Source organism: Syzygium oleosum, unplaced genomic scaffold (assembly GCF_021117445.2).
Source record: "Syzygium oleosum isolate NSW1041296 unplaced genomic scaffold, Sole_v2.1 Sole_v2.02, whole genome shotgun sequence".
NCBI classification, from domain to species: Eukaryota; Viridiplantae; Streptophyta; class Magnoliopsida; order Myrtales; family Myrtaceae; genus Syzygium; species Syzygium oleosum.
The window spans coordinates 4,484,617-4,503,188 of record NW_026607486.1 but is presented as its reverse complement, the minus strand read 5'-3'; the positions used below and the strand labels follow the sequence as shown (position 1 = coordinate 4,503,188).

Below are 18,572 nucleotides of genomic sequence, written 5' to 3'. Positions count from 1 at the left end.
TGGAAAGCCATAGCTATGAATTGTACGTATTACTTACACTTATCAGCTTGTTTCTACGTGTGAAATGGAATCTTAAGGACAAGTAGAGAGAATAACCTGGCTAAGAGGACATAACATGGTCCACGAAATTAATTGTCTAGGCTAGCTTTGAAATGTAAAAGTGTAGTAAAATAGATCTGTTAAAAAAGACCTCTAATTGCATATACGTACTCGTGAAAATAAGTTAGTATTAGCACGAAATTTATGCGGGAAATTAAATTTCCTTTTAAAGGAAATTAAAGAGGATTGAAAAAGGAATTTCCTATAACCAACTTAAACTAGACCTGCTTAGCGTGGGACGAACGTCCACGAATTAATTGGAATTTGGAACTGAACGGGCCGGTTCTCGATTCCACCCGAGAGCAGCATTGGTTTTGTAAAAATCAAATAATTCGTATTACATATCATATTTTTATATTCGATGACAAGTTTTGTCAATTGAGTGGTCTTATGTGCATTCTTCGAACCGGAGGTCATGGGTTCTACTTCTCCCGTTTGCAACTTAAGAACCAGAAACCAAATTGGATGACGAGGGATTGATTCCAAGGTTTCGGACCCGATAGTTAGCTCGGTTCTTCTCGAAATCGGCTTGGAATCGGACCAACTAGGCCGGCTCAAGGCGGTTTCCAAATTGCACAAGACCCGGTGGATACCCTCGATAATTAAATTGGGAATCTACTCTCGAATATTACCTTTTGAGCTCTCTTTTGGGTTGTTAGGCTCGAATGGAGTCGAACCAAGCCGTTAGGAATTCAATTGTGGACATTCTGTGAACCCAAATCCCTTTAGTTAGCATGTGAACTAACCTTGGGCCAACAAACTCATAAGTCATTAGTCTGAATGCTCGCTCGTACACCGTGAATGAGGTCGACCTACATATTCACTCACACACCGATCGTTCGCAAGGTCGCTCGCCCTGTGTACCGGATAGGCCTAGAGCAAACTCGTACCCGTGCCTAATGAAACTCATCACGCGGGAGCAATCCTGTGCACGAGCGACATCACACGGGCCGCCAAGGCCCACTCGTTACTTGCGGCGGCTGCGAGTGCAATGGTTAACGACCTGTGGAACCGGCAATAATTATGTGGGGATCATACTAAAGCACGTGTTTGGTGGGATTGGACTTAATCACACCGTCGTTCAGTACTGCGTGACGCGAATGCAAGTACATCGTTGACCTTGTGTGCTAGCTCGTGTACGTCCAAAACCAAGGCCGCTAAGGACGCGTCGATCGATCAATCAGCAACACGTTTCGGATCAATGCCTAAGGCTATATGTTCTAGTTATGCATAGGCTAGTATACTTAACGTAGCGGAAATCACGACCACGAGTTTGAATCGTTAGACGTTAAGGTCAATCCCAGGGACCAAAGGGCCACGAGGTGGACCGCTAAGTGAATTGATTTCGGAATTTAATAAGATGCCGAACTTTGTTCAATTTGGTCGTCCCATCTCATTAGATAACATGTCAAAACAGTATTCTTACAACTTCATGTGCGCATAAGTTAGTTTCGGGAAAATTACCAAAAAGTCCCAAACCTTTTGCAATTATGCCAATTCAATCCGAAATCTTTTTTTTTTGCCAATTCAGTCATAAACCTTTTGCAATTGTGCCAATTCAGTCCATCCGGTCACTTTTGGCCGGCCGACGCTGACATTGACGCCGGCCGACTGACGTGGCAATTTTTAATAATTTTTTTTTATTATTTTTCGAATTTTTTTATATTTTTTTCTCTTTCTTTTTTTTTTTTGCCTATCTTCTTCCCCGGTCGCCGGTCCGGCGACCGGCGAGAGACTGAGGCCGGCGAGGCCGCCCAGATCTGGCAAGACCTCGCCGTCGCCTGGTGAGCTCGACCTCACCCGGCCATGGCGAGGCTCGACCTCGCCCGGCGACGGCGAGGCCGCCCAGATCTGGCGAGGTCGACCTCGCCCGGCCATGGCGACGGCGAGGTCGACCTCGCCCTGGCCATGGCGAGGTCGACCTCGCCCGACGACGGCGAGGCTGGCCCTTGCCAATGCTGGCGAGGGCTAGCCTCGCCCATGGCCGGCGAGGTGGACCTTGCCGGCCTCAACCTCTTGCCGGTCGCTAGACTGGCGACCGGGAAAAAGATAGGCGAAAAAAAAAAATTCGAAAAATAATAAAAAAAATTATTAAAAATTGCCACGTCAGCCGCCGGCGTCCACGTTAGCGCCGGACGGATGGACTGAATTAACATAATTACAAAAGGTTGAGGACTGAATTGACAAAAAAAAGGTTTATAACTGAATTGGCACAATTACAAAAGGTTTAGGACTTTTTTGGTAATTTTCCCAGTTAGTTTCTATAGTCTGCCAAAATTGTCTCTTGAGATTTCGAGATTGCACGTGTTTGTCACGCAATCAAGTTGAGCTTCTTGAATTTGAAATATCGCAGGATGCCGATAGAATCTATAGCGGGGTGATAACAGTTTTCAATCTTTAATAGGATTAGATTTTTCCTAGGAATTATATTTTGTTAACTTAATTTCGGGCTTTATGAAAGTATCGCTCTTAACCGGTACGGCGTGAGGTTCATTACATCTAGTAATGATATGAACGATCAGAATGCGCAAGGAGCAGTTATCCCGAGACACTTAATGAGATTCTACGTGTAAATAACTACGTCTTAAAAACGCGTTACTTTCATGCCTTTTTTTTGCAATGCAAAATCTTTTGATCGACATCGACACCCAAAAAAAAAATGTGCAAATGAAAGTGTGAATAAGATTGAGTAATGTGTGAATTATGAAAACTTTTCACACGGCAAATTGAACTTTAAAGCTTACGAAAAGAAATCAGGTAGCTAGAGAACGGCGGTAATGTGTCCTTACGTGAAACTGCGAGTGGTTATCTTTTCGTGAGTACTTATCAGAGTTCGATTAGAATTCTTAAAACCGAATCAATCCGCGTTTGTTTGTTTCGAATTAAGTTTAATTATAAAGTACTTTTTCACTTCTCATCGAAATTTAAAATATTAGATAATATAAAAAAAAACCACGAACAAAAAGTAAATATTTATATCATCATTTTGAATCGTAAAAGTCTTGGAATTTTTAAAGTTAAAAGAAGAACCAAAATGGGTCGGCTGCAAAAATCTAATCAAATGAAAAATAATAGGCAAGGGAGCGCCAGAATTTAACTAATAAAGTGAATAATAAAAAAGGAAAAAATAATGAATATATATAAATTTGGGATAAGGGCATTCCTAAAATTTATCACGAGAGTGTAATTGAGTTCTGAAACTTTAAAAAAGTGCAATAAAATTCTAAAATTTATTATAAAAGCGCAATCGAACTCTAAAACTTTTCAAATGGTGCAATTAAGTCCTAAAATCTATGAAATCGATCAAATCAAGTCCTTCTGTCGATTGTATTTTTTGAAAGTCTTAAAGTTCGATTACACTCTCATGATAAGTATTAGGGCTTCAGATGAACTTATCACGAAGGCTGCGCATGACAACGATTCTGTGCCCGGAAACAGATTCTGCTCAGAAATGATTCTTTTTTATTCTGTGCCCGGAATTGATTCTGAGCATTTTAAGGCGTTTGTTAACGGCCCAAAATTCCATCCCTGGAATAGAAAAAGAACAGAAATGCGTTTGGTAACGCTACAAAATTTCTTTTTATTAATAATATTTTAAAATATTTTAATATTTCTTTCTTTTTTTTCTTTTTTTTTTTCTTTTCCTCCTCCTTGGCCATAGCTTGCTCGCCGGCCATGACCGGTAAAATATTTTTTTTATTAATAATATTTTTATTAAAATTATTTTTTCTTTTTTTGGCCATGGCTTGGTCGCCAGCCATGACCGGTAAAATATTTTTTTTATTAATAATATTTTTTATTAAAATATTTTTATTAAAAAAATATATTTTTATTTTTTTTTGCCATGGCCTGGTTGCCGGCCATGGCCGGTAAAACATTTTTTTTATTAATAATATTTTTTATTAAAATATATACATTTTTATTTTTTTGGGCCATGGCCTGGTCGCCGGCCATGGCAGGTAAAATATTTTTTTATTAACAATATTTTTTATTAAAAATATATTTATTTTTTTTGGCCATGGCCTGGTCGCCGGCCATGGCTGGTAAAATATTTTTATTAAAAATATATATTTTTCTTTTTTTTGGCCATGGCCTGATCGCCGGCCATGGCCTGTAAAATATTTTTTTATTAAATTTTTTTTATTAAAAATATACATTTTTATTTTTTTTGGCCATGGCCTGGTCGCTGGCCATGGCCGGTAAAATATTTTTTTTATTAAAATATTTTTATTAAAAATATATATATTTTTTCTTTTTTTGCCATGGCCTGGTCACCGGCTATGGCAGGTAAAATATTTTTTTTATTAATAATTTTTTTTATTAAAATATTTTTATTAAAAATATATTTTTTTCTTTTTTATGGCCATGGCCTGGTCGCCGGCCATGGCCGGTAAAATATTTTTTATTAATAATATTTTTTATTAAAATATTTTATTCTCGTCAGATCCGGCGAGGGCGGTCCTCGGGCCGGACATTAGAAGCTAAATTAAAAACCAAGAAAAGGAAGAAGAAAAAAAAATTGATTCTCAAAATTGTTCCCACAATCAAGAAGCTACTTTTTTTTTATTCTTGATTCTGCTCCAAAACTGATTCTGGGAACAATTTCTGATAAAATTGTGCCCAGAATCAAAAAATTAAACAAACGCATTTCTGTTCCCAAACTGATTCTGGGAACAAAAGAACAGAATCAAACACTGTTTGGCAAGTTGTCATGCGCAGCCGAATTGATATACTCGCGCTTTTTCCGATGCACGCTTATCCTTCTATGTATTTTCTCGGCCATGACTCGAGGCGTGACTCGTGCATCCAAGTCGTCGACGTGAACCTCACGCCGCTGGCGCAGGAGACCGAGACAACAAATCGCATCAAACCCCCCCATCCAACAGGCCCACAAACATTCCCCCCCTCCCAAAATAAAGAAAATATTAAATTTGACCAAAAATAATAATAATAAAAAAGAGAAAAAAAAGAATAAAATTACAGAATAAAAAACCAAAATATTCTGATTTTCCACGGCATTTGCCTAACCCAGAGTCCCAAGTTTGACGGTCCACGCGCTTGCTGCTCCGCCCGCTCTCCCATAAATACAAAGTCCAAAAAGAATTAGTAACAACAACATCGCCTCCTCTTCTTCATCATCTTCTCCTCCGTTTGAAATTTTCAGTTCAGTTCAATTCAATTCAATTCAATTCTCTCCCTCACGCGCTCGCCATGAAGAGCCGCGGCGGCAGCAGGATCTCCGCCAAGTGGATTCCGATCTTCTGCGTCTCCTTCTTCCTCCTCGGCATCCTCTTCTCCGACAGGTCCGTGCTCTTCTCGATCCCCCCCCCGGGGCGCCGATTGCCGTGATCTCTACGTGCCGGCGCCCGCGCCGTGCGGTCGTTTGATCTCGGCGGCGGCGGCGGCCGCGATGTGTTGTTATTTGAGGGAGCTCGATTCGAGCGTGCGATCGGTGTTCAGAGCAGGTCCGGTGTCGCGGTAGTGTTTTTTGATGATTCGGGGAAATCGTGCCCGCAGGATGTGGTCTCCGCCCGAGTCGAGTGGCCAGCTCGTGTCGCGGGCGCGGCGGGAGCAGGAGATGAGGATGCTTTCGGAGGATTGCGAATCGAAGAAGGTGAAGGTTCTGTTGCTGTATGTTTCGTGGCGGTGAACTGTGTCCGGGCGTGTGCGGATTTGAGTTCGAGCTTAGTTTAGCTTTAAGCTGGCGTTAACGTCGAGACTTTAACTCTTTTTTTTTTTTTTTTTGCGTGCCAGAAGCCTGCAGATGATAAGGATGTGATGCAGCAAGTGCACAAAACTCACGAAGCTATCCAGTGAGTGTCATGGCTGAGGTTTTTGAGCTGTTGAAAAGTCTCGATTTGAGATTTCGTTCCTAAGTCGTTTGCTTCTTTTGAAATTCTTGTGGAGGCCGGATAGATCTCTGGACAAGTCGATCGAGTCGCTTCAGATGGAACTAGCTGCTTCTAGGAGTTCAATGGAATTGGGGAGTGGATCGGGTGATCAGAAGGCGACGAAGAAAATGTTCATGGTCATCGGAATTAACACAGCATTCAGTAGTAGGAAGCGGCGGGATTCTGTCAGGGAGACTTGGATGCCTCAAGGTATTAGAATTCTAGTAGAACTCGTTGTCGGGTTGGCTGATGTTACCTCGTCGTATGTTTTTGTTGTCTAATGATTCGAATGTGGTCGCGATTGATTAGGAGAGAAGCTTCTTCAGTTGGAGCGCGAGAAAGGGATTGTTGTACGGTTCATGATTGGACATAGGTCAGTTATTCCCCTCCCTATTGGCATACATGCTTAGCATTATACCATGTGAAATGCTGTGAGTAATGACTAGACATTTTTTTCTAGATGGAATACGAGAGCGGAGTTTTGTGTAACGAGTTCCTTCGTACATGCACGCTCTAATAAAGCTGTGAGTGCCAACATAGTAATTCAGGATTTCTTGAATCCCCATAATCTACATAATTTAACTTGCAAAATTAAGAGTAACATCCTTTGGTCTTCCATAGTGCTTCTTTTGAATTACCTCGACGCAATGTCCTGACCAACGATAAGATTATCTTGTTTTTTCATTTTTGTAATGCTCCGTTGCCTGTTCAATGATGGATGCATATGAGACCTTTACAAACAACTCTCTCGCAAGTTGCAAGTGCCGTGTTCTGCCAACAATTGGCAAAAGCCGTAAATGAAATTTCTTTGATGAGAGACAAGCATAGGTAGTTCTCTTTCTAAAGCTCTCTTTTATTAGACAAATGAACGCATTTTACGAATTTTAAAATGTTTATGCAATGGAAATTCGAAGCTACAGAGTTAAAAAGGGGAAAGGTCTCTGGGGAAGGACCTGTGAGAATAGTCAGTGTTTGTTGTGCATAACTTACTTCTTTCACACCACTATGCACAGGAATGAAAACATCATATACACAAGAATGAAATTGGGAATTTGTTCATCAGCAATTTTAGATATTAAATTAGTAGGTCTTTACTTTTTTACCTTTTGTTTTCACAACCTTGGTTGAAGAAATTCCAGCTAGATTTTGGTGAATTAGAGGGGGGATGCATATGTCAGGCTTGTGGTTTAAGATGGAAAGTATAGGAGAATAGTTTTGAACCTTAAACTGACATATATTTAGTTGCACTTTGTATTCATTTTGGAGTAATTCTGGCATTGCAGAAACTCCGATTACTGGAATTTCCGTTGCTGTGTATCTAAAAGTAGAGTAGCTTATAATCAGCAGTATTTGCAATCCTTAATGCAGTTCCCATTTCGCTGAGCAATGACTTCATTGGATTTCTGAATCTAACTATGACCGCTTTATGAATCCAGTGCGACATCAAATAGCATTTTAGATCGAGCAATTGACTCAGAAGATGCTCAGCACAAAGACTTCCTAAGGCTGGTAAGAAAGCCACAGTTTTGCTGCTGGAAATCTGATAACTTGTTCGTAAATTTGGTCTTCTATAATACGACCTTTCTTCCTTTAGGAACATGTGGAAGGATATCATGAATTATCTGCAAAAACAAAAATCTTCTTTTCCACTGCTGTTGCTATGTGGGATGCTGATTATTATATCAAGGTGGATGATGATGTCCACGTTAATTTGGGTATGAGCTACTCCAGTTAGTTTCATTGCTTATCATTTTTCACTTAACTCCTGTCATTATTGTTCAAACTCTATTTAGCGCGTGCTTACTTCGTAGGTATGCTGGCGACAACACTTGCCCGGCATCGTTCAAAGCCGAGGGTTTATATTGGCTGCATGAAATCTGGACCTGTGCTTTCTCAAAAGTACCTTTTTAGATCTTTTAACTTGAGAAGTATCAGTGTCAAGCCTGCATTTTCTTTCTTATTTACACTTCTCTGTGTTTCATAGGAACGTCAAGTATCATGAACCAGAGTACTGGAAATTTGGAGAGGAAGGTAATAAGTATTTCCGCCATGCAACGGGACAGATCTATGCCATCTCAAAGGATCTGGCTACCTACATCTCAATCAACCAGTAAGGAGTACAATTTAATCTGGGTTTTGACTGATTGCTATTTACACAACATCCTTTTTAATCTTCAGTAGACATCACTTGCTTTCAGACTTTCTAATAGATTTTCACTCTTTTATAACTAAAATGATATTTGACATTTAGTATATTGATGTAATTGTAAAACTCTCTTCGTGCCCAACCTCTTGACTGGGGTGCTGATGGATTTATTAAGAAGTTGTCTATCCATTCCTCTCAACAAATGAGCCTGAATATAAGAAATCATTCTTTTGTAGGACATTATCGGTAAATTTTTTAACTACTATTCAGAAGATTTACGTAATTAGAAAAATTCGGATTATGTGTGCAGAAGGACCGTTCCTTGGCATCATTATTTCATTGAAAATTTATCACTGATCTTGATTGCGAATCAAGTATCTGTATTGACTTTTCCCTTCTGTTTTCATACCAGAATAGAACATTGAATTTGTTCAAAGCTTTAGTCTTGGTGTTGGATTATTATGATTTTATCTAATTACAATCAAGATTAGAGAACTTTGGTCCCTTGAGGTACTGAGTGCATGTGGTGGATTGGGCATTTCAGAAGATTGTGAAATAAGAGTTGGTCTGGATTGTGATTGCAGGCCCATATTGCACAAGTATGCCAATGAAGATGTGTCGCTTGGATCATGGTTTATTGGTCTTGAAGTTGAGCACATTGATGACCGCAACATGTGTTGTGGGACTCCACCAGGTAAATATACGTATCTCACAGAAAGACTTGTAAGATCAGAGAAAGGCACATACTTTCAACCTCTAGATGATAGCATCACTGCTACTGTAATCATGTAACTGAAAGTTTGCAATAGTTTTTAGCCATCTGTTGTATGCAGACCACAAGTCTCAATCTTTGACATGTTTTGAAATTGGAGATGGGAAACATGCCCTGGGGTTTGATGTTGTAATGTAATGCCAAAGTTTTAGGGTTCTCATAATTTCTTCTTTGTTAACATAAAGCTTCTGCTGCATCAGATTGTGAATGGAAGGCACAGGCTGGCAATGTGTGCATTGCTTCATTTGACTGGAGTTGTAGTGGTATTTGCAAGTCAGTGGAGAAGATTAAAGATGTCCACAGAAGGTGCGGCGAAGGGGATGGAGCTGTCTGGGATGCTTTAATTTGATGTAGAGTTGTAGCAGCGGATAGTATGTTGGGTAAAAGAGAAGTGCATAATCATTTAAAACACGGTGCGCACTGAAGTAACGGAGGCACTTTTGCAAGTTAATCGAGCATGCAACTTGCGGAGAAGAGATTTTCTTGCCGGGGTCGCAACATATTTTATGCACATGTGTGGTCCGAAGGAGGCGGTTGCAGCTGTGTTATCGAGCTGGAAAATGTCGTCGCAGTGCTTGTTTGCTGCATGTTCGTGGGCTAGGAAGATTGATCCCACTTAGATTTTGGGGTGATATATGGTTACTTTTACGTGAAATTATTTGTTTATTTTTCCCACTTTAGTGAAGTGTAACTTAGGCTTTTAGGATATTACACGCCTGGGTCCCATGTTTTTGACCCCCTGGCAGAATTTCGGGAACTGATTTTGTTTTTGTTCAAAAGGAAGTCAAGTGAATTGCTTTGCATCATTGTGTCGGTTTTTTCTTCTTACAGCTGAAATGGAAATGTCAAGATTTTCCTTGCATTTTTTCCTGGGTGGACTATGTTTGCGTGCGCTCGAAGTTGGTCAAGATTGTGAAATTCCCAGTATTCCAGCTGAAGTGAGCTACCAAACGTGATGGGAACACTTCACTAGCAACAGATGAGGGCCAAAAAGCATCTTCAACAAATGAAATGTATACGGAGTCTCTAAGTGAAGGACCCTGCTTGTTAAGACGTCACCTTCCCCAAAGCCGGCACCGGCGGGGCAGAATGTTCTTCTCTGTATAAAACATAGAAAGGAATAAGAAAGAATTTTAATATTAAAACAAGCCAAACAGAAAGTCTTTAATTGAGTCAAATCAATCACTGTTCATGATTTCCGTCGGATTGGGTCTCTGATTAGTCGGACTACATCGAATACTGGACTAATGTCGCGAAGAAAATATCGGATTTTGTCTCGATATGATTGTACCGATTAAGAGTTGTAGAATTTACTTGCATAATTCACATAAATTATAAAAGATCGAAAATGAAATTGTTCCAATCTTTAAATATCTGATTTTGCCCCGATTCTAACTTTGCTTTGTTGGGGAGGGGGAAAGGGATGGGAACGGAAGGAAAGGAAAGAAAGTAGAGATAATTGATTTCAGGTAGATTGCTTCCTAGTTTGTGGAATCGGCTCACTTAGTTATAGAATTGGATCGGACTGATTAGTCCGATTCTCGGGTGAGTCTAAAAATTGGTGGTAATTTTTTTTTCCTATTCCCTAAACTCTTATTTTTTAGTATTTTGGATCATTTATCCGTAAAAATATCGATAGAAAGACGCTAAAGGTGTAATAAAATATGATCAAGTATCATTGACTTATTAATAAAAAAAAATATCGGTTCGATCCGGCGGTTCGATCCACACCTGGAACCAGGAGCCGGATCGACAATCATCGATTCCAAATTTTAAAAATCCAAGAAGTGGATCGATTCTTGAGGGAACCGCCCAATTCCGGCCGGTCCGGTCCGATTCCAATGCTTGCCCCTGCAAGGGAGGCGTGAGCGTGAAATAAATTATAATATATTTTGCGAGAAGGAGAGAAAGGAAAGTTTATGCAATTCGAAATATTTCTCTTGCTTTTCTTTCCTCTGAGGTCTTCCAAGGGAAGCATCTGAATAAAAGACATATTTTTCAAACGTAAAAATTACTCCACAAATTGTTGAAAAAACAAAAGAAAAGAAGAAAAAACTAAAATCGGTCTCCCCTCCCTGTCGCTGTTTCTGTCGTCCCCCATTATAACTTATCAGACGCTCCAAAAACATAAACCAAAAAAAGGAAATAAAAAAAAAGAGAGGAAAAACTATTTCAGTTCAGCCGCAGTCCTGCACGGCACACAACCACCACCGCCACCTTCCCCAAGCTTCTTCTGCATCTCCGTCCCCCACTCTCTCTCCTTCGATGGAAGCCGACGAGTGCAGCGGCCGTCTCGCGGCGCGTTAGATAGACAGCGGAGAAGAGAAGCGATCGCGGAGAGGCGAAAAAAGTCAAGCGGAGCTCGCGTCGCTTTGGGGGTTCGGTCGCCGGCAATGGAGAACGCCGACGTCGTCCTGGGGCTGCACGATTTCCTGGAGCGCATGCGCCAGCCCTCCGCTTCCGACATCGTCAAGTCCATCAAGAGGTGCGCTTGATTTCATGGCGTCCGTTTCCGATTCGCTTAGCTTTCCGCCGTCTCCCTCGATGCCGGGGGGGGATTCCGTCAGCTGCTGCTTCCGGGGCGTTGATCCCGAGGGCCGGAGTCAACGGCGAGAAGGGGGGGGCTCTCTCTTGTTGTCGGCTGCTCTCGCTTGGTTTTTAGCACTATTCCGTGCTTCTGGAGACGAGTTCTAGTTTGAATTGGAAGCCAAAGCCGAAGTTAACCACGTGATGATTAGTCTACTAAAGGGGCCTCGATGTTGAAAGCGGAAAGTTGCGAATAAATTTTTTTATTTTTTTTGATAAGGATCGGATTCGTAGCAAGAAAACTGGAATTGCGGAAGCAATTGAACCTTTTTGCGCGTTCTGATACATGAGGTGGATTGACTCTGAAAATTTGTTGTTAAAAACTGCTGATGCTGGAGCATGATCAGGATTTTGCTCGATCAAAGTCCACTCTTCAAGTCAGGCACAATGAAGGATTATGTAGTTTTTTGATTTTGAAGCTTTCCCCTTTTCTAGTCGCGAAAATAGAAGACCTTTAGATCATATGCGGATAACCTTATTTTCCGTACTTCTTTTTGACATTAATATGTGAAGGTTCTTGACCTGTGAGCTAAGTGCATTCCTTTTTGCAGTTTCATTGTCTCGTTTATAAACAATGCTCCGGATCCGGAAAGGGATAGTGCCATTGTACAAGAATTTCTCAAGAATATGGAAGGAGTCTTCAGGAATCATCCATTGTGGGCGGGTTGCTCAGAGGAGGAACTGGAGAGTGCTGGTGAAGTGAGTCACTATCACAACAATTTTTCCCCAGAAGATTGCTTTTTGACTTTGTTTCCTGTATACTTATTTTACATGAAGGCATGTATACATGAGATCATTAAAGTTGCCTCCAGACAAAGCACTCCACTTTGCCGTCGTTAATGGTATTCTAAATTCTCTCAATTAGACATGTTCCAAATCTCAACTAGCCGATGAAAAAAAAAAAATCTCAACTAGCTTCCTAGGACCATGTCTTTAAGGTGGAAAGGGAAGGCAGTTCTGGGCTGGGCAAATTGGCATTAGAGTATCAACGCAAATTCTAATTTGTAGGGGACAAAGGCTGACTTCGCCATTAATGACGACAAATAAAGATATACCTGAAAAGTGGCTTCTTGCTCCGCCACCCAAATTCTTATTGTGCTACAAGCGAAGGGAAAGAGCCCCAAAGGGGAAATGGGATAAAGCATGTGTCGATAGTGGTTGCAGTTCAGCAGGATTGATAGGTTGATATCTGGAGAACGGTAACTGATACTGTGAACATACATTTGCAGCTGGTATGATAAAATCCCATGGTTTGATAGAAAGGACCCACGTAAGTGATTTATATGGCGTGGACATGATTCTTTGATGAGATAAGTAGAGTCTGTGAAGTTTCTGATGCTTCTAGAAATGAGAGAAGTATAATAGGCAAATAGAAGCACTGTCCATATTTGTGGAATTTCGCAACATTCTTCCTCCACTTCTTTTTTTCCCTTGGACTTTTAGAAGATTTCAACACTATTTGCTGAATTAGCTGGGAGCTTACCCTCATAAAAATGGTGAACTTCTCTCGAACAGCCTGTTGCTTTGGGTGGATGGGAATGTATTGTCCTTAGAATGGAGTAGATTTTCTATACTTGGAATTAAATAAACTGGTTATGTTGATTTTACTCTCTTTTTCCCTTTTTTATCTCGGCAGTAAATATATGCAGCTTAAGGTTCAAGCCATTTGCAGCGAGGCTTGGAAGTGGTCGAAATAATATTACTGCTTGGAACTTTAATCTAGTGGTTCATGCTGAGAATTCTCCATCATGATATTCTAGTTCATTATTCTATAGGCAGTCGATGAATTTTGACTGGTTTCATCCTGTTTCTCTGGCTTGTTTCTATACAGGGATTGGAGAAGTATGTAATGACAAAATTGTATTCCCGTGTGTTTGCGTCACATCCAGATGATGTTAAACTTGATGATGACCTTTCTGAGAAGATGGCCCTGGTGCAACAGTTCATTCGGCCAGAAAATCTGGACATCACGCCGACCTTTCAGAATGAAACGTCATGGCTGGTGGGTGTCTACATGCACTTTCTTAAACAGTTTCGTTTAAGGGAATTCTGGATTATTTCCTTAAGTTAGACTTTAGACAGTCAACTCTTTGGACCTCATTGACAATTATGCCAATAAATAGATGAACTGGCTACTCCTACTTTGGTACTGAAAATGCATTTCTTTAGATCTTGTTTTGAATGGGTTAGCTGCTGATATTATCTTCTAAAGATCTTTTAGTCTGACTAATCTTCTACTTTGGTATTGACAGCTTGCTCAGAAAGAACTACAAAAGATCAACATGTGCAAGGCACCAAGAGACAAGCTAGTGTGCATCCTCAATTGTTGCAAAGTTATTAATAACTTGTTGATTAATGCTTCCATTGCTTCCAATGAGAATCCACCAGGGGCTGATGAGTTTCTCCCTGTTCTAATTTTTGTTACCATTAAGGTACGTGTTCTCGCTATTTGAGATACCTGTCCTGTTCTTTATGACTCATGATATATTGAATGCTTATCCAAATTCTGTCATTGTATCCAAATTCTTTTATCTAAATTCATTGGCAGATTTATTGGTAAATATCAAAATTCTGAATAATATACATGATGTCAGATTTGAAGTTTGTGGTAACTTTTCTGGTTTGCAACACTGATGCCTTGTTCACTACTTTTAGCATTGTGTATCGTAATACTCAGACAACAATCTATACCATTGTTTTGTAATAATCTACTCCACAGTCTAGATAGTGAAAGGAGAAGTGTTGGCTTTGATCGTCATTCTAGAGTCCTTCACATACTGTGGTTTGCTGGTCATTGGTAAACATTTCTGCTGATGAAATGCCAGAGCTTTGGATGCAAGACTGACAGGCAATGTTGGTTAGTTTCTTCAATCTTCTGAATGAAGAGAATCTTAATTACAATGATGGTGTGGAACTCTTTCTTTGGATGTTTATAGGTAAGTTGGGAAGGGGATCTTGGGTCTTGGTAAGGCTGGACCACCATAAGCCCACAGTCCTCTGCCTCATTGAGGCGTTTAGATGGATAATATGGATAACCTTCAGCCTATGGAGGAGCGAAACTTGATGTTTCCGAATGTTAAGATAAATTACCGTCATGTCTCTGACTTTGGCCCAAACTAATGGACACCGTATTTTAGTGGACATTTCACTCCCCGCGAGTCATTGTCAAGGCATCAGATGCTGAGGCAGCCTGAAGTATTAGCTTTTCAACCCAGTGGCTCAGACTGATGAAGTAGACATATTTCATCTCGGCTTTGCTGATATGTATTCCTATGTGGCAAATTAGGTGGGCAACTGGAAATTATGATAGCCACTTCATCAGTCTCAGCTGGCTCACGCTAAAGAAAGTGCATTTATATATTAAAAAGAACATTTTACTAGGCTCAAAATGAGGATAGCAATGTTGTATTGATTTGGGAATATTAGGAGTAATCTTGCAATTTAAGCGAAATTGAGGGGGGGCAGTACTGTAGTTTAGATACCGTCTGGTGCATATCTAACCTGCAAGTAGTTCTACATATTTCGTTAATGAGACATTTATTATTCGAACAATCATGTTTTTTTTTATGTGGAATAATCACATATGTTGACACTATTACTTTGTCTTTGAACATGTTCCATAGAAGTTCGTTGGCCAGCCATTTTGAGGATTTCTATCTGTTGTTTATAAAAATGCTGGTGTTTTTACATAATTGGTGATAGTCCAAATTCTTTTCTGATTTTCCCAAAAGGAAAAATTGATCTTCCAATGTATATATGGGGCACAGACCCCAGGTTTTGAATGAAGCCTAGAGACGATGGAAATTTTGGAAAGATTAAGTAGTTTCATGGCTTCAAATTTTATTCTAATTTTTTTGGGGATACGAGTATTTTGGGATGCTGCTTTATCTGCTTATTGCTGAAATTATTCTCATGTATAATCTGCCCTTGTATACATCCCATGCAGGCAAGCCCCCCGCAACTGCACTCAAATTTGTTGTATATACAAAGATACAGACGACAATCTCGATTAGTTGCTGAAGCAGCTTATTTTTTTACAAACATGCTCTCCGCAGAGTCCTTCATCTCAAACATTGATGCAAAAGCACTTTCAATGGACGAAACTGAGTTCTTGAGCAACATGGAATCTGCTCGAGCTCTTTTATCTGGGCTTTCTATTGATGCCGATGGTCTCTCTAATAGAACTGATAGCGCTGGTGATTATGCGCCAAGAGCAGAACAGATGGCAACGAGAAATCAAGGTTCTTACAGAATTCCTGCAACACCACCCAAAACATCTGAAACGAAACTGAAGACAAAGTCAGTACCATATACAAGTAATCAGGCATCGATGGAAAAAATTCCATCCCTCTCGGATTTGGAGAATAAGGGGGCAGCTATACTGTTGAAGGAGGATCAGGTGAGTAAAACCTTTCAGGAGTTCCCATACTTATTTGCCCAGGCTGGTGATTTGACAGTAAATGATGTTGAAGACCTGCTAAGTAATTACAAGAGGATAGTTTTCAAGTACATTTGCCTTTCCAAAGGGATGAGTGTTTCCAACCCACAAATTCCTTTCAAATTACAAACCGGAGGCCCAAACCAAACGGAAACAGCGAAGAAATCTCATGATATACACTCTGAGCCACAAGAAGATACAGATAGGACAGATGATAGAGTTTCCTTCCTCGAAGAGGAGAGTCTTGTTTCAAAGTCGCCGCCAAATGAGCCATTGGAGCCACAAGGCAACCCTGTTAGCGAGACATCCCAATGATAGGTCAAGTCTTCTTTTTTTTTTTTGGTCCATTTCATATGTTTCTTAGGTAGAGAACACTGCCCTACGGAGGTCATATATTTGGGACAATGGACAAGATGTTAGGTTAATTCCTGTCCTCTGGTAGAATTTAGCAGTCGATCAGTCCTGTTTAAGGGAATGAGGAATGATCTAAAGAGCATCTACATCACTCCCTCGTCGTCAAATTTAGCTCACGTCTTCCTTTACCACTTGCAAAAAAATTTTCAGCAGGTTACAGTGATGGATAGGTGATAGTTCAATGTGCATTTTGATTCGTGTGATAGATGTGGATATTCCGCTCTTGATCAGAGTTTCAAGATCAATGTTTGCTTCAATGTTCCGCACCTGTGATTCTTTGTTCTTGAATTGTGCCTTGTATTGACCACGTAAGGATTTTAGTAAATTCTGGCCTGCATAGTCATAAAAAGATTTTTGGTATGATCCGTGATAAGAATGGATACAAATTTTATATTTCATGTGTTGAGGGAATGTAGAGGTAAGAATGAATCTCTCGGTAAATTCTGGTCATTCAGGTTATTACTGCAGGAAGTTATAAGCCAGAGATCCCGAAGGAAGATATTTGAAGGGAATTCATGTTTCTCAATCCTCTTTTCAGAATAGGGCAATATGTTTTCGAGGATTCTGATACAAAGTGCGATCATTTGTCGGTTGAAGGCTAGTAAGCTAACTTGTGAAGAAATAAATTACTCACATTTTAGTGTGGTTTCACAGAAAATCAAGGAATTGCACACTGAAAAATGCCGGTTCATGGATTTGCTTCATCAGTATCACGCGAAGTCGTGAAGTTGCATCAAATTTGGCACCTCACATTGCATTTTGCATGCTGTCTTTATTCTTAAGCAGGGCTTCTGCATTCTGAAACAAGCCAGATGATCATGTAGTTTTGCAGATGAGACTGACACGTCACCAGTTTCTGTGCATTTTTTAGTACTTTTTCTGTTGTAAGACTATCTTGACACTATCAAACCCTGGCAACCACTAAGCTCAACTCTCTTTCACCAATCTTTTTATTGATTTCTTTTCTTTTTCGCCAAAGAACCTACCTCCACCACTTAATGCCTTAACTTTCCGTTTGAACTTAAAACTGCATTTCCTTTTTAAATAATTCCGTACTTTTTTTACTAGACCTAAGAGAAACCAGACAGCATGATGGCCGTAGGATCAACAGTCTCGTCATCGCCGACGGTCGTGATCGACGTGCTTTTGATGGCGAACCACGTCCAGGAAAATAATGTCACGCGGACCTACATATTTCCGCGAAAAGACATTCGCATTGCTCGAAATAACGGAAGTTGACTAATAATTCCCATCAAGAGGAACGTGCAAAAGGCCTCCCCAACAGACAAACACATGAGGACCTTAGGTACTCATCTTTCTCTCTTTCGAAGAAACTTCCCCTTTACACTTTGAAAAAAAGGCGAAGCTCGACTGGAGATGACACCCATTACCCTTGTCCTTATCCCCTCGTTGTTATGCGGTCGCCCAATGTATTCTCTCGCGCAGCTAGCTTGCATTTTCTTATTTCTCAAATTCCTTGAACCACGTAGTGCTTATACAGGTGACATCACCTAAGAACTGGGGATCAAGATTCGAGTTATTCTGTGTGTTGGGACAGCCTGCAGTGCACCCCAAAAGTGGTACTATTTTTAAAAGGGGGAGTGTCCTCTTGGGGGGTGATTTTCTGGATCTGGGGGGATGTGGCCCTTCTTAATTTGACTTGTCATTGCCCTTGCATAACCGGGCATACCAACTGGCAGGTAAAAACCCTATTTCTTGTGCTTTGTATCAGCAGTGGATGTGAGAGAGAGAGGGAGAGAGAGATGGGTCTAGGGTTTCCTCTGTTTCTTTATTATTTGGGAACTTTAATGATTTAGAAAGAAGGGGGTGTTGCAAGCCACAGACAAGCATGTCATGCTGTGCCAAGACAATCTCTGGCCGTGGCAATGGGAGGCCACCTTCTCCTATGCATCAACTTCGACATAGCAGTACCCCCCCCCCCCCCCCTTTCTTTAAGGTTAACCTTAAGCCAAAAGAAACAGCAAAAAGAGACACTTGGATGGGTAAGAGATCAATGGTGACTTCCACAACCTGCGATTTTTCAATTATAAAACGACAACTGTGTCTTCCACGTATAATTGCTTAATCGTGAAGCATGTGTGGCAATGCACAAAACCATGGCATCTTCTGATGATTCCGACATTGACGGTGTCACTCTTAACTTCACTCCTTGCTTTCTTTATGTGAATGGATACTTTCTTGACTTCTTGTTTACTCAGAACAAGA

The 18,572-nt window shown here is 40.5% G+C and overlaps 2 protein-coding genes across 9 annotated transcripts; both read left to right on the top strand.

Moving 5' to 3' along the window:
* Window positions 1-5,213: 5,213 nt before the first annotated feature.
* On the top strand, window positions 5,214-9,770 carry LOC115666920 (beta-1,3-galactosyltransferase 7-like). Of its 8 annotated transcripts, none has more exons than XM_030588579.2 (11): window positions 5,214-5,402; window positions 5,617-5,713; window positions 5,857-5,912; window positions 6,016-6,200; window positions 6,300-6,363; window positions 7,427-7,499; window positions 7,585-7,705; window positions 7,802-7,889; window positions 7,975-8,100; window positions 8,721-8,830; window positions 9,109-9,770. In XM_030588579.2, the coding sequence occupies exons 1-11, from the start codon at window positions 5,311-5,313 to the stop codon at window positions 9,255-9,257; spliced, it is 1,161 nt and encodes a 386-aa protein (XP_030444439.1). In that variant the 5' UTR covers window positions 5,214-5,310; the 3' UTR covers window positions 9,258-9,770. The 8 variants fall into 8 exon arrangements, with proteins under 8 accessions (XP_030444439.1, XP_030444429.1, XP_030444434.1 ...); XM_030588569.2 differs by having other exon boundaries at window positions 6,007-6,200; XM_030588574.2 differs by having other exon boundaries at window positions 5,854-5,912.
* Window positions 9,771-11,044: 1,274 nt separating this feature from the next.
* Window positions 11,045-16,603, top strand: LOC115666964 (vacuolar protein sorting-associated protein 9A-like). Its single transcript, XM_030588612.2, has 5 exons — window positions 11,045-11,393; window positions 12,046-12,193; window positions 13,326-13,496; window positions 13,747-13,926; window positions 15,441-16,603. Exons 1-5 carry the CDS (start codon window positions 11,302-11,304, stop codon window positions 16,245-16,247), a joined length of 1,398 nt encoding a protein of 465 aa, XP_030444472.1. The 5' UTR covers window positions 11,045-11,301; the 3' UTR covers window positions 16,248-16,603.
* The last annotated feature ends 1,969 nt before the right edge of the window (window positions 16,604-18,572 follow it).

Coding starts and splice junctions, on each gene's coding strand:
- LOC115666920 (XM_056308658.1), top strand. CDS start 5,311: ATGAAGAGCCGCGGCGGCAGCAGGATCTCCGCCAAGTGGATTCCGATC. Junction 6,201..6,299: donor GGAGACTTGGATGCCTCAAG/GTATTAGAATTC, acceptor GCGATTGATTAG/GAGAGAAGCTTCTTCAGTTG. Junction 7,706..7,801: donor TGATGTCCACGTTAATTTGG/GTATGAGCTACT, acceptor CTTACTTCGTAG/GTATGCTGGCGACAACACTT.
- LOC115666964 (XM_030588612.2), top strand. CDS start 11,302: ATGGAGAACGCCGACGTCGTCCTGGGGCTGCACGATTTCCTGGAGCGC. Junction 11,394..12,045: donor ATCGTCAAGTCCATCAAGAG/GTGCGCTTGATT, acceptor TCCTTTTTGCAG/TTTCATTGTCTCGTTTATAA. Junction 13,927..15,440: donor TAATTTTTGTTACCATTAAG/GTACGTGTTCTC, acceptor CATCCCATGCAG/GCAAGCCCCCCGCAACTGCA.